The 14,864-nt window shown below is 38.3% G+C and overlaps 1 protein-coding gene across 5 annotated transcripts in view; it reads left to right on the plus strand.

The window, feature by feature from the left end:
• gria4a (glutamate receptor, ionotropic, AMPA 4a) overlaps positions 1-14,864 on the plus strand; it is a 127,185-nt gene that overhangs the window by 60,007 nt on the left and 52,314 nt on the right. For all 5 annotated transcript variants that reach the window (XM_088078863.1, XM_088078864.1, XM_042486326.2 and 2 more), the window contains exons 7-10: positions 1,364-1,522; positions 9,518-9,685; positions 10,495-10,599; positions 11,571-11,681. In XM_088078863.1, the coding sequence (XP_087934989.1) occupies positions 1,364-1,522; positions 9,518-9,685; positions 10,495-10,599; positions 11,571-11,681 (543 nt within the window). The remainder of the gene's footprint in view (positions 1-1,363; positions 1,523-9,517; positions 9,686-10,494; positions 10,600-11,570; positions 11,682-14,864) is intronic.

The following is a 14,864-nucleotide window of genomic DNA, read 5'->3' on the forward strand; positions in this document are numbered from 1 at the left end:
AATATAGATGTATGGCACAGCAAACTTGGTTTACTGAAATTGTTAAAACTAAGAGAGACTGATTTCATTAAACTTGTAATTTTTAAGTTACAAAACTTCACAAAATTAAGTAAATATAATACAATTTTAAGTATGCTTAACACTTCTATCTAAGGTATAAATAAATTAAGCGTAATGTTATATTTACTTTTCAATGGTTTCCTAGATTTTTCTTAAGTAAAATCAACTTGTCAGATTTTATAGCATTATGTCTTGTCTTAATAGCCCACAAGGGATCTATTTCTTTTTTAATATTTCAAAGAGACAAAACAAAGAATTATTTGGCAAACAGTCACAAAAATTATTAAGATGAGTTTTAAAAAAAATTCATCCCAAAGCTGACGATTTTTCAACCCAATCGCCATAATACAGGTTGGCATTGTGTGTTTATAAAAAATGAATATGTAACATTTGTACATTTTTTTGTAGCATTTATTTAGAAGCTTTACTTTTCTTTACATGTACATAGTGTTGTTGATAACGTGTGGTTATGAATAAGCACAAAAACTATGTGGTTATTGTTAGGAAAAGATCACGTTTGGCTTAATATACCCAGTTTTGGTGGCACAGTAGCTAGAAATGCTGCTGATGTCTTGCTCAAAAAAAAAGAAAAAAAAAAAAACAGTTTTGGTGTTTGTAATTTTCGATCAGTGGTCTTCAGCTTGGGAGCCGTCTCACCAAGGTGTCAAGCCATCCATCATCCACTCTACCTCCCAATGACAAAGTCAACTTATTAACATTTACATGATTTGCAGAAACGAACAATTTTCTTCTAGCAACTGGGCTGATTTGGGCTGATTTCTCTGCAATCAGAGCAGCAGGTAGATGCTGAAACTTGCATCAGTAACTGAAGTATTGCTTCAACCTTAATCCCTAAAATCTGTTCCACCGCAGTTCTCTCTGGGATGGTGAAAAAGGCTCCAGTGAGCTCAGGTCAAGCTAGATAGGCTTTTAGCAATTAGCATCCATCAACCCAGGATAACCCTCACATGTCTTTACTGTCTACTTCTGTCTGTGGCCTGTTCTCAAAAGGATCCCTCTCCACGACCACTTCACTACAGAGTGTCGCTCTGCATGAAGCCACACTCTCAGCTGTGGAAGCTACTTCATATTAAGTAGGGGTATAAATAATCTGATAAACTGTTATAGTATGTGGAGTATGATTTGTTAGGAAAAGTCCACATACAGTGTTAGAGGGTTTTGTGATTCACTTTCACTCTGTTCTTTCTGTGCTTGCATAATCCCTCATTTTTTCACTGTGTGTTCTCTGACTATCTGTCTGTTTGTCTGTCTGTCTGTCTGCCTCTCTCTCTCTCTCTCTCAGGGATTTAAGGACATATCGCTGGAGAGGTTCATGCATGGCGGCGCCAATGTGACTGGGTTCCAGCTGGTGGACTTCAGCAGGCCTATCGTTATTAAACTGATGCAGCGCTGGAACAAACTGGATCAGAGAGAGTACCCAGGATCTGAGAGCCCACCTAAGGTGATAAAAATGTTTCCACCCCATCTTAAAATAGAAGGATTAGAAAGAACTGCCACTACCTTGACAAATGTAATTTGAAAAAGTTGCAAAAGTGGGCTTTGTTATGGAAATAGAGTTGGGTTAATGTACAGTTTTGCCAGTCTGATCCAGTGTATTAGCTTAAACTGGTTTTAACTGGCCCAACAGGCATTTGGGTCATTATGTCACATTCTGGCAATTTTAAAACTAGCACACTACTGCACTAAATCAAAGTCAACTTGCATTGCTAATAGCAATATGACAGCGTAATTAATACAATAGCCTATCATGTTTAAAAATTTCCTAATGGAGCAACTAGAGGGGAGCGTGTCCATGTTCCCTCAGCCCCTATGTTCCATCAACCCTATGTTCCCTCAGCCTTATGTTCCCTCAGTACTATGTTCCCTCAGATCAGTACCTCCACTGAAACAGTGGTTTTGCCGTTGTCTTTATTTATTAAATTCCATTCACATTTGCCATAAGGAGGTGTAGTAATGGGCGTGGCATGTAACATATCTCAAAAATGTATGGATGTATTTACAAAAAACTGTTTAAAAGTTTGTCATGGGCTAAGGAAGAACTAATTCAATTGTTATGCTAAATTGACCAAAAGGGGGCGTAGCTATCACAAAGAGGTGCATGACTTCCAATCAGTCTCACAAATGCCACAAAACTTTGACAAAAACTTTGTTATAGGAAAAGGAACAACTTATTAACTTTTCACTCTGATTTATAAAAAGGGGGCATCACAGTGGGTGTTACAAAAATTGCAAAACTTCTCATCAGTTTCGATTAACACCACACCACTTTGACATAATGTTTGTCATGGGGCCAATGAACAACTGATTAATTTCCCACCCTAATTAAACCTAGGAACAATTTTGAGAGATTTTGAAATATGCAGTCAATAAAATCTGAGTCTGAGGAAACATCAGACCAAGGGAACATGGGCCTAATTTGGATGGATTTTTTTCCCTAAGGATTAGGGAATTTAGGGTGAGGGAACTTAGGGCTGAGGGGATATGGACACACTTCTGTTGAATCATATGGAACACCTGGTAAATTATAGTAAACCAACCTGGTCTGGTGTTTGGCCTTATATTAAACCGGTTTGAAAATTTTCTCATTGCCCAACCCCATATAGAAATGTCGTTCTCTTAGGCAGTCATTATTCTTCCTTGAACAAAAATGCATAACTTCCCTTTATTTTATAAATGTAGTGAAAGCTCTTTTCTACTTCAACACACCATCAGTACACACATATACACCAGGAAATTGTGCAAAGATGTACACAAGATTCTGCATTGCACACACACACACACACACTTTTACAGTGTGGTACAAATTGTTCTTTGCACCTGAAATTCAATATAGAAATCAATTGTCCGGCACCTTCACAAAGGTAACTGATGTGCTGCATTTGAACCATTCAGAGTGTGATATGGTGCATTTGGTACAGCTCATTCGCCAATCACTGTGACCTCAGGGGTGTCAGAGTTGTGAACTGGCTGATCCTACTATGGTTGAATACATAAATTCTTCTGTTACTCTCTGATTTAGTGTCATGGTTAACGTGGCGCATGCAGATTCTTCAGACTTGTCCTTCGGGTCTGTCTGGGATGATATTCCTCCATGATATCTTGTACATCCTCACATCTTCATTTTCTTTTTCCTTCCGCTTGTCTTCAGTTCTGTATCCAGATGTACCATTGCATCGCCTGTATGTGTGCCATTGTCTCCCTCTTACTGTATATCCATTCACTCTCCATTCACTATCCTCAGTGTCTATTTTCTATCACTATCCATGTCCCTTTAGCTGTCACATAAGTGTGCCCTTTAATTAGTCCCACCCTCTTCTTTTTGTCTGTGTCTTCTTCCTTTTTTCCTCCCTCAGCACACCTCTTTTGACCGCATACTGACCTGCAGTCAATTGCGTTTGATTTTTGCATATATTAACTGGAAATATGTCCACCTACCTATTAAAAATACATAATACTGCAGCTATCTGTCCCTTCCTCTTTGGTTCACACTCACATGCAGTCGCTCTCAGAGGATGGACACGCACACACCTACACACACACACACACACAAACGTAGTTGCTATATGAGTCTTTCAGCACTGCAACTTTATATTGATGGTCATATTCTTTCATTATTGGATTGTAATTTTTCACCCAAGGACCAGTGTTAATTGGCTAATCATTGTTCTCAGATTGACCTGATGAATTTTCATTAGTGGATGTCAGCTGCATCAATCGACCCCGTTTACACAACAATTGGTATGTTAAAGGGATACATCATCCCCCACATTACCATTTGTATAGCAATTACTCACCCTGCGTTACTTTGAATTTGTGAAGAAAACCTTGTTTTTTCTTGGTTTCCTCCACGGTGAATGAGGAATCCAAAAACAGAGAAAATTTGTAGTAAATTTAAGTTATAGGAGTCAGTGTTTAATGACAGCAAAACTATATCAAAACATCAATTTTCAAACTCTCACACAGCTTATGCAGTATATTCAAAATCTTACTTATCCATTCTTATGTTCAGATATTCCCAAAGAGACAGCTCTTTCCAATGTAGAAAAAAACCCAAAAACTCGGGAGCTGCTGGTCTACCACTGGCTTTATTGAAAGTTAATTAGTGTTATTGTGTGAATCTGAACTAACCCTTAAAAAAGAAAGAAGTTACACAAAAACACAAAGACCTGATTGAAATCAAGCATTGATTGAGTTTCATTTTAAGTTCAGTTCCTTGTCAGAAAAGGATGTCTATTTGGCAAGTACTGAGCATACAACTGGATAATTCAGACATGGTGTTGACTCAGTTTGTAAACATTGTTTTGATATAGTTTTTCTGTTGTTAAACAAGGTCACCTAAGACTAAAATTCATAGAAACTTTTCTCCGTTTTTGGATTCTTCACTAACCAGGGATACATGCAAGAAAACAAAGTTTTCTTCACAAATTCAACTTAACACAGGGTGAATGATTAATATACAAATGGTTATTTTTTTTTGGGGGGGGGGGTTGTCTATGTTATCTATGTTTGTGACAGATGGACTTTAGATTACACACAACTAAATTGAGTCCACTCAAAAGTTATCTTCCCTCTTCCCAAACTAGTGTTTTAGTTGTGCCTTTTGCAAATAAAAAATCCCCACAATGTTTTAGTTGTGCCTTTTGCAAACAAGAAAACACAATTTTAATGATTTAACACAATAACACAAAACCAGATATCTCTGGTGATAACAGATGCTTCCAAATTGCTCCAGGCTAATTGGTGCTGTGTAGAAAACTGAGCTCAGTTAGCCCTGGGCCAACTTGTAGCCTGGAGCCAAGTAGAACTCTGGTCTAATAATGTGCAGCATGAAAAGCACTATAGGGACATGTCCCTTTCACATTGGAGACTCAATTTTGAGCTAGCTGCTTTTGGCCATCAATCAAAATCTCTTAATCCAGTGATTCTCAGCTGCTGTGCCTTGAAATGAGCTCTGGTGTACCTGGAGATTTTGTTGAAGTGTAATGAAAATGATCAGTGACCTGGCAAAGAAATATATTAACTTCATAAAAATTCAGCCACAATGCTAACTATCACACACATCCTCTCCAGGTTACAGCCTCTTTTGGAGCCTTTTCTGTCGTTTTTTTTTCAACATGCTTCCCCTAATTGCATGATCTGAATATGAATACGTGATAATAAGAGCATCTGTGATAGCATATTTAACAGATAATGGGGCTGCCTTTATCAATATTTGCCCATGTGTAAAGACTTAAATGTTTGCCAGACAGCAATGTTAAGCTCATTTTCTAAATTAAACATGTGCATCCAAATGGTTTAAGGATACTCTCTTAATTTGTAATTTCAATTTCTCATCTCATTTGACAACAAAAAAATAATGAAAGAGCTTTGTGTTTTTCAATTTGTCATTAGCCCAGCCTTTGCTATGTTATGTTCCCTGAGGTACAGTCTAATAGCATTAAAAGCACGTGTGCACAGTCTTTGCCCTGGATTGATTAAATACTGCACATTTATATGTTGCCCTGTTTAGCTACACACATGCATGAGGTAAACAGCCACTCACACAGTTATCCATAAAACAATGATGACATGTCCCTATTAAACTTTTTTTAAACTGCACAAATCAGAGTATGCTTAGCGTGACACTGGCATTGTTCTCAAATGGTGGCACATTTTCTTTTCTTCCTTAATGTGATGCTGTTAGTCATAACAGCCCGATGATTGATTACATTACTACATTACATTCAGTGTTCATATAGTGCTTCATGATGTGGATGCTAATATCATAACTCCATATTTTCATTATATATAACATGCTTGAGGCCCTACTGTAATTTCAATAAAAACATGAGTATGGGACTAATTTAGCAATCTATGCACAGAACAAGTTGAGTTAGGACATGTCTAAATACATTTTGTTAGTTAAAGATAAGTAAGGTGCAGGGGCAAAGTGGTTGTATTATATACCTTAATTAATCATAGGTGCGTTTTGGGCTGAAAATGAATTCAAATGATCAGATGATCATCTCTCATTTTACTATTTACGTGACATATTATGCAAATTGGAAAAGTGAGCAGTCTTTAATTTAATCTTAATTTTGTTCTATATTTGTCGATCCAAACAATCCATTGGCAAACTGATAGTTGAGATGTAAGTTCTAACACCACACACATGCAAGGGTACAGCCCGCTCTCATTCCAAAGTTGTCAAATACTGCCACTTTGCTAGTGATTTCAGTGTAACATACCAACATCAAAAGCCACCTTTCGTGGCAGTATGATACCCTGGTAGCGGCATTATATAGGTAGCTGAAAGGTCCCTATGTCATTATATTTCACCCATCTGCAACCTATCCATTTGTCTGTATGTGTGTAGGAAACAGGGTGTATGAGCATTTTGAACCAGCCGATGTAAACACATCTTACTATCTGAGTAATGCGCCTATAAACAGGAAAATATTATGCCATTATCTTAAGACCAGCTATTTATCGATTAATGGTGCGATCACTTTCTGTTACCACAAAAAAGCAATATGCCAGCAATGCGCCTGGCCACACCTCATTTTAAGACCTACATGCACATGGGTGCACAGATAAGCGCAAGTACATTTGCTACTCACACAATGTGGATGCTGGCTGTGAAAGTGACAACTGCACTGCACTGAAACTACCAATGACAGTTGCTCTGCGCTGTGTGCCACTTTGCGCAGGTTGTGAGATAAGGCCCTGACTGTCTATAGCCACACTAGCAGCTCAGTAAGGCTTAGAAAAAGCAGTATTACTTTGAGAATGTCATTAGTTTTGCAGGTATTTGGCCATACGACAAAGACCCAGAAAAAGTCAAATACTGACCTGATGATGCAGTTAGATACTGAAGTTTTTACAATTCATCCTGAGGGGGACATAAATATCTGAACCAAATTTCATGACATTCTGTTCAATATTTGTTAAACTACGTCAGTCTGGACCAGATTTATGGAGCAACAACAGACATTGCCATCCATAAAAATAGATAAATGAATGAATAAATAAAAACATTTTAACACGAACTCCCTATGCTTGCGACATTGCTTTATCTCACTCAAGTCAGTTTGCTCATAAAAGACTTTCAACATGTGTTGTAAAGCAAAGATACAGACATGCACATTCTACATTCACTGCATGCATTTTTTATGTATATTAGCCCCTGTGTGAGAAGTGGTACATGCATTCTTTTATTTCATACATCATTGATAAATCTGCTCTTAAATCTGGTTTGATACAGAATGGTAGGGTAAACTTGTGTTAGGCTTTTATCCCATTTGAGAATACAATCAATCAATGAAATCTGTTTTGATTTGGTTTGATTTTAGCAGAACTTGGAGCTTTGAACTGATCCCAGATATATTATCCAGAATTAAGAGTTTCTAAGAGCCAATGCTGTTTCTTATGTGTCCCGAAGATATTTCTGTCCTCTCTGTGACAGAAACAGTATGCTCATTGGCTCAGTTTTGTTGCTGTTTTCTCCTTGATTTGGATTCTATGGTTCTCATATGTCAGTCGCAGGCCTAAAGGCTTCTTTAGTTTCAAAGAGGAGAGATGAAAGGAGGATGACATGGTTGTGCAGCCTTCTAAAAACATGCCTTGTGGGATGCAAATCAAGGAATGTCAGTAAAATAGTAAACTACCTGCAGAGGCGTAGAGAGCATCGGCAGAGTCTTTCAGCCGACTACCCTCCTTCCTCCCATTTTCGTCTCACCACTCGTTTCAGCTGTGATGTAAAGGCAGCCTGCTGTGTGTTTGACTGCTTCTGTCTGTGTGGCGCTGTGTGTGTCTGTGTGTGGGCTGGGTGGGTTTGTTACTGCTGAGTGTGTGGTGCTGTTCCCCGCTGCGTTGTGTCTTACCTATAATGAATTTGTCAAACAATCTGTCAAGATCACCACTACTTTTAGGAGTTTCATTAGAGAACAGATACTGGTAATCTCTTTGCCTTTTTCTTTTTCTTACTCACTGTCTAGTTTCAAAGGTTTCTTAAATGATTTTTTTTATTTAGTCTCAGTCACTTTTAAAGTGCCTTATCCTGTTTTAGAATGTGCTGAAACCACATTTATAAATCTCGGGAATCTAAAATTCATCATCGAGGAGTATTCCGTAAAAACTGAATTCAATTAACAGATTTACAATTTCATTTAAACATGTTTTAACATGACTTAAATGGCCCAGTGACTGTATGTGAAACCATAAGCCTGTCTAAAACTGGCACCTTTACGGCGATGTAACATTTACAGTGATGTTGATTTGTGGGGTTAACTGTGGAAGTCATAAAAGCGGGGAAACAGATCGAGACACAGGTCAGCACATTTGCATACTAGTGAGGTGTGTTCATATGGAGTTAAGACAGGCTGATGTCCAATGAAGTTATACAGTTGTTTTACCAAATACATTGGTTCTGATTTTAGGAATAAATCGCATAGGGCTGTGGTGCTGTGCTGCAACATTAGCTGATTCTACTTTGGCTTTGCAAATCACATGCAGGATCTATTCCAACACTGTTTGTTGTGTATCTAAAATCATGGAGTCCAGCAGAGTGAGAAACCATCACTGAAAGACATTTGGATTTTTATTCATAATGCCGTTGAGCACCAAACATATCAGAGAAATTCTGTGGTGATTTTGCTTTATGGCACTTTTGGGCAACCTCTTTACATGGAGTTTCCAACTTTGAAATTACAGGACTGGAATATCTGTGTGGAAATATGACTTTAAAAGCCACAGTTTATCACCAAACACCAAAGTTTGGATCATTGGAAAATGTTCTTCTATGTTGTGTGTTAACATTTTCAGTTCCAGGCTTCTCTTATTTTAAGTATGCTGATAAAATTACAGAATTTCAGTCTAAAAGTTTTGTGTAGATTCACTTCAGCTTATTTGGTCAGAAAATAACAGAGTTTATCTGTTTACCCTGAGTAAAGTCAGTGTCATTTCCAAAAAGGGTGTCCTTAAATTTTTACAGGAAATTTTTTAATGCCCCTCTGTCACGTCAATTATTTGCATTACCTGAGGTGCGTTTTATAAGGGCGTGGCATTTTTCTTTGGCAGGACATTAGTAGCAGGGCACTGGGGAGTGAAAAATGCACACTCACCTTAACATCCAGTGTCCCATAGATCTGCTTCCGTAAATGGGGTGTTTTGTCTTTGTTGTGAAAGTTTCTGCATGTCAAAAATGCACACACACACACTTTTTCTCTAGGGGGGCACATGCACACTCTCTCCTCATTGGGAAGAATTGAAAAAGAGACACAGGAACTCAGAAAAAACACATGTTGACACAGGCATTAGTTGTATAACAAGATTAATCTCTCTAATAATGTGTACTGACATAGAGGAGGAATTTTTTGCCTGTCAATGCTAGTCCAAATAGTAATGTTACTTTTCTTATTTCTTTGTTGCCCCTCTCTTTTTTTCCTCAATTCTTCAGTATACCTCATCTCTAACGTATGATGGCGTACTTGTCATGGCCGAGGCCTTCCGCACCCTTCGCCGTCAGAAAATTGACATCAGTCGTCGTGGCAATGCTGGGGACTGCCTGGCCAATCCAGCTGCTCCCTGGAACCAGGGAATAGATATGGAGCGTGCACTCAAACAGGTTGGTGCACCTTCAATGTTGTATAGTTCAGTTTGAACAGGTTGCAAATTGCTTAGACAGATGTTAACACACACACACACACACACACACACACACACACACACACACACACACACACAAACACAAACAAATGTGCACAAAGCAGTCGGAAAAACAGCTGGCATGAAAAAGAGTAAAATGTTCTAGTGTTCACATTCATGTTTTAAATTAAAAGGACTTAGATTTAGTACCACCAGAGTCCACATACTCGCCACACAAACTTTTACTGCTTTACTTGCTGGAATATTTTAATTATCATAATCATATTCATATTCACATATAAATGTTATATTTTAAAAAAAAGTTGGATATCATAAAACCAAACCAAACCCTATTTCTGATACTATAGATACTACCGTTACCAATTTTTCTGCAATAGCCACTCAACTTACATTCAGTGATTGACCCTCTATAGAGCAGTATTTAATGTTAGTAGAGGAGTCCGCCATTTCTGCACTGGAGTCAGATTGCCTAACTAAAAAGAAAGAATTCACAGGAAATGATGCATGTATATAATCCAGTGTTACTGCCTCATTGATATAAACTGTACTGTTTAATGTTACTGCGGCTGCTTCATATCAGGACTGTTGAACTGCATACGAAAACACTTTGTTTGGCTCCACTGTAACAGATCCACCAGTTTCTCTTCTGTTGTTCTCACTTGTTGATAAATCAATCTGGACTGAAATCTTAAGACTACACCTTTAAAGACTGTCGTATTTTGTACTTGTTTATTTCAGTCCTTATTATCATTGTTGCTACAATTTCAGGTGCGCATTCAGGGCCTGACTGGGAACATTCAGTTTGACCACTACGGTCGGAGGATCAACTATACCATGGATGTGTTTGAATTAAAGAGCAACGGACCACGTAAGGTAGGTTCTGCTCATGGCTTAGATACAAAAACAAACAGTACTTGAATTTGTGGGTTGAACCACACCAAAAACATACAACGGCAAACCCTGTCCATTCAGTTTTTGTGACATATTTCCAGGCTATAGAGCTGAAAAGCAATAATAAAACTAATGCATTTGAACACTATATTTTCATCATTTAAGCAAATGTGACTCACTAGCAGGGAAGTTCCCTTCAGTCACCACTGAAAGGACATAAGCTTACTGTCATTGTTAAAGGATAATTCTGTAGCATTAAATGTGGGCTGCATTTTTGTTGTTTCATGTCATGTGATGGTTTATTGTTGAAAAATTAATTAATTGACTGTGTAATTATCTTCATTATTCTTAATTGGCTACGGTCTTACTGCAGTTCTAAATATCTTTAGATAACCCCAGTTGAACCACTGCAGCTTGAGTTTTAATAGCTTTTTGGTGTATGCATTGGGGAGGAGCTCCTGATCCACCTGAGTGTAAATAAAACTAAATAAGGAAAGTTTGAACATAATCCTTCTTCATGATAGCAAAAGTAGGAGGATGAGGCTCCGGTTGCAGCTACTCATAATTTCTCTTTACTGAAAAAAAAATCATACATGTAGCACCCATAATAAAAAATAACACGGTGTTTCAGCTTCTCAAGTGTCCCTTCGACAGCGATGTGTGTTTAATGAAAGTTCTTGGCTCGCACTCAATAACTCTCAATATCTTCTACAGTTCCAATGGGAAATCTGCTGGAGTGAGCTCATTCTGTTGACTCTTTTTTTTTTTTTTTAACTTTTTGGTCTCATCTCACAGTTCCATTTCCTGTCTTTTTATCAATTCATTTGTGTTTTATTTCATCTTGTATTTTACTATAAGTGTGAATGAATTAAGCTATAAAGATGATTGATTGGATGATTTCTTTGTTTATTTTATCAGTCATTCTCTCTCTCTTTTCGCTCCGTTTCTCTCAGATTGGCTACTGGAATGACATAGACAAACTTGTGTTGGTCCAGAATGAAAACGCTCTGTCCAATGACAGCTCGGCCATGGAGAACCGAACAGTGGTGGTGACGACAATCATGGTAATGTACCTTTAGACTGCTTTAATTCCTGTATAATTTGGTTGTTGTTTACGGTTTGGTGAAGTTGTCCTTCAACACACATCAGCTTCTCCAGTCACACAATTTAATTTCATCCAAAATGTTGCTCTCATGTGATTTTCCAGCTCACATCTGCCTCATGTAGAGCCTTGAAGTTTGGAAATGCATATTAGTGCAAACATCAGGTGCATAACAGTTCATTAACACTCAAGGGTGATGGATACAGCATTATGGGGCCTTCACACCACCGCGCTCTAACTTGTGGCCCCCAGTCATTTCAGTGAGGGGAAGCGGGAGAGGGGAAGCTGCTTTGAATACAGCAGTAGAGGTATGAAGTGGCTGTCCCCTGGCTTTGGCTGATCAGATAGCAGGCATTGCGGAAGCAAAAAGAAGACAAGATAGAGGAGAGGATAATTTTGCTGTCCAAATACCCAGAAAAATGGTGCCAGCAACTTATAAGGACAACAAGAAGAAAAACTTGACCGAGGATAACATTTTCATCAAACTTGAAACTTCACATTTGTCCAAATATATAGAAATCATTGTAAATTTCAGTGATTTCTGTTCAACTACAAGCTAGCTGACACATCTGCCTGACATCATAGCCGTGGACTGTAAAGATACTGCGCTTTTTGAGGGAATGCTCTTGCAGGTAGCTGGTTGTTAGAGTGGTTATCGTGCCACAGTGTGAAAGCAGCTTTAAGGTGGTTATACAGGACTAGTTAATGACTGATGTGTTACAGATGTAACTTCGCTTTTGTAGTGCATTGGTTCCCATGCTGGGGACTGGGACTCCTATGAGGAATTGCAAGACACATCTATATGGTCACAAGATGATTACTAACATAGAAAAGGGAAAAAAATAAATTTCAGTGAATGTTGTTGACATTGCTTTCTTTTATGGGTTCACAAACCAAAGGGGTTAGGGGATTACTGTTAAGGAAAGATAGAGTAGATATTGTTAACCAGGGTTCCCATGGTCATGGGAAACCTGGAAAAGTCATGGAAATTGTAAAAATATTGAACATTTTGGAAAGGTCATAATTTTTTTGTTGTGGTTAATGAAATTGTTACAATAATCTTCCATGAAATATAACATAAAGTCAAATTAATTTTCTGTAGCTGCCAACATAACATAGCTGTAATATGCATCAGTCTGTGACCTTTTGTTTACCATGATGTCGGTTTCTTTATTCTGTCATCACTTTCTGTCTTTTCCTTCATGTATGCCAACTAGCTGAAATTAAGTTAAATTAAGTTTCAATTTGATACGTTTGAAAAAAGCTCAGCAAGTTGGAAAAGAATATATATATATATATATATATATATATATATATATATATATATATATATATATATATATATATATATTCTTCTGTATATATTTGTTTTGAAGTTTTATTCATGGACATGTGTGGGAACCCTAGTTTACTTGCCTTAGTGGCCTAATAAGATACAGTCAGTGTGTCGAAAGCCAGGGGATGAAGTACAATGTGTGGATGTGATGTGGAGTTTTATTAACGTTCAGGTTGGAGCAGGAAAAGCTGTATGAGTTGAAGAGAGCTCTCATCGCACAGCCAGGAGGGAGTGGCACTTGTCCAGCTGGAAGATTACACTAATGTCTCATTAGCAGGCAAATCTAAAACTGACCTCAGATCACCATTTAGAAGTGACCTCAGTCCAGTCTCCTCTAATGGCTTCCACATAGACACCGGTCTGCGGCCCAGTATAATTAGTTCTCTTTCTTCTGCAAACACGGATAAAGGAGGACTAATCGGTGGATTTGTGCACATCCTCTGCTTACATTTGATTTCACTTCACCCATCTGCAGCCTTTTTTATGGTGGCCATCCCCTTCCTGTAAATGCAATCAGTCTAATTCAATTGGGCATGCAAAATGATGCAAGTGAAAGCAACTCAAAAGACTAATTTCAGCCCAGAGATAAAACAAGCCACAGATGCTTGAGCTTCAGCAATTCAGCACTTTGTTTCAAGCCACGTTGCTTCATCCAGCAAATTCCTAAGTATGACCAGAATATCTGTAGTTGTGCTCTAGTGCTCATACAGATACCTATAAATGGACACATGTTCAAAGATGTTGATTAGATATTACAGTGAAAATCTACAGCGCCCCCAGAGGCCAGAAGTGGTAGTAACCAGTTAGGTCTGCGTTGAGATAAACAACCGCACATGCTGCAGGAAAGAGTTCTGAAAAATGAAATCAGCTGGACTAAATGTCCCCAGTGACAGCTCCGCCTGCAGATATGCACACTTCAACTGGCAATGTGTTAAACTTCAGTGTGTGTGTGTTATTGTGCCTACAGCCAGGCCCAAGACAAACACACACACACATCAACACAATCATTGAAATTAAAGGGCCGGTTGTTATTCTGTGACAAAATACTATTTTGTATATGAATATATTATGTTTTTATACTGTTTTTGGCTTGTTACACTAGTTGGATAATTTTTTTGTGGTTGTAAAAGAGATGGGTATGTGAAAAAGAGTTTGGCATTACTGCATATGTCTTTTTCGATGTCTGTTCCTTCCCTATTTCTTCTTGCCCTTGTCTGTCTGTCATCTTTTCCAACGCCATTATCATCTCTCCCTCTCTTTTCCTGTGTCTCGCTGTTTTTTTTAAACTCCACTCATCACTTCAACCCACACCCCTCATTTTTACCTCCATGCCCCCTCCCCCTCACCTGCATATATCTCTGTGGATGGTGACCTCAGCAGGCCTTGGCTAACGTTAGCTCAGCCGCCTCCTCCTCTTTACAGCCTCTGATGATGAGGAAGCCTCTTCTGCGACACTGATGCCAGAGCGACAGACTGAAACACAGACTCACCTGAGTAGCAGACCCTCTGGAAAGACAAAGGACAGACAGACTGACAGACTGAGCATCTCTAAAGCTCCGTACAATGATTCAGTGTGCTCTAATTTTGTTTTAATGTTTTTTTTCTTTCTGTGAATATTTTGTTTGAAAAGTTTTTTTTTCTTTGGATATGATGTCTTGCCCTTTATTAACATGAATTAAATGGAAAAGCGGGACTGAAAAAAATGAGAAGGCAATTCAAGGCCACTATGTGTTGAGCCTGTGAGGCACTGGGATGCCTTGCTCGCTGTGCTCCTGTCTTCCTCTCATGACAAAAACATACATTTGGATG

Source organism: Plectropomus leopardus, chromosome 6, assembly GCF_026936395.1.
Source record: "Plectropomus leopardus strain MGB_pleo_1.0 chromosome 6, ASM2693639v1, whole genome shotgun sequence".
In the NCBI taxonomy this organism is placed as follows: domain Eukaryota; kingdom Metazoa; phylum Chordata; class Actinopteri; order Perciformes; family Serranidae; genus Plectropomus; species Plectropomus leopardus.